The sequence below is a fragment of the Penaeus monodon genome, chromosome 24 (genome assembly GCF_015228065.2).
Source record: "Penaeus monodon isolate SGIC_2016 chromosome 24, NSTDA_Pmon_1, whole genome shotgun sequence".
Lineage (NCBI taxonomy): Eukaryota > Metazoa > Arthropoda > Malacostraca > Decapoda > Penaeidae > Penaeus > Penaeus monodon.
Window position 1 is genome coordinate 39471754 of NC_051409.1, and position 491 is coordinate 39472244.

At 61.3% G+C, this 491-nt stretch overlaps 1 protein-coding gene across 8 annotated transcripts in view; it reads left to right on the top strand.

The window, feature by feature from the left end:
* LOC119588791 (ELAV-like protein 1) overlaps positions 1-491 on the top strand; it is a gene marked incomplete at its 5' end in the record, with an annotated part of 73233 nt that overhangs the window by 63751 nt on the left and 8991 nt on the right. For 3 of the 8 annotated variants that reach the window (XM_037937436.1, XM_037937438.1, XM_037937437.1), the window contains 1 exon segment: positions 43-132. In XM_037937436.1, coding sequence (XP_037793364.1) covers positions 43-132 — 90 coding nt within the window. 8 annotated transcript variants of the gene reach the window in all.

The following is a 491-nucleotide window of genomic DNA, read 5'->3' on the forward strand; positions in this document are numbered from 1 at the left end:
CCACACTGACCACACCATCAAACAACTGCTCGTCTCTTTCAGACATTCCTTGGTGTTCCCTCAAGTGAAAACGATAGATTCACTGCCGGAGGAGCCCTCAAATCTTGCACAAGATATGAAAAGCAAGTTAGTGTAAGTGCCATGACACACAGGTCACTGGACTCGACTGCCGTGACAGGGCCCGACGCGCGCGCGCGCCCACGCCCGGCGGCCTGCTGGCTGCCCCGGGGCCGCCAAGGGGCCCCGCCCGCCCGCTCCAGCCACGCTCGCCTCCGCTCCCGCTGGCCTCCCTCCTCTTCGCTCCCTCGCTCTGTCCACCTCCCGCGATTCTCCTCTCCTTCCCTCAACTCTCCGCCGTCTCTCTGTGTCTGTCTGTCTGAAAAGGACCCGCCTGAGGAACAGCTGGCATAACCTCCGCCTTACGGAGCACCAGCTGCTTGGGGTCATCAGTGTACTGCGGAGGTTGTGTCGGCTGCTTGCACTCTTTCAAC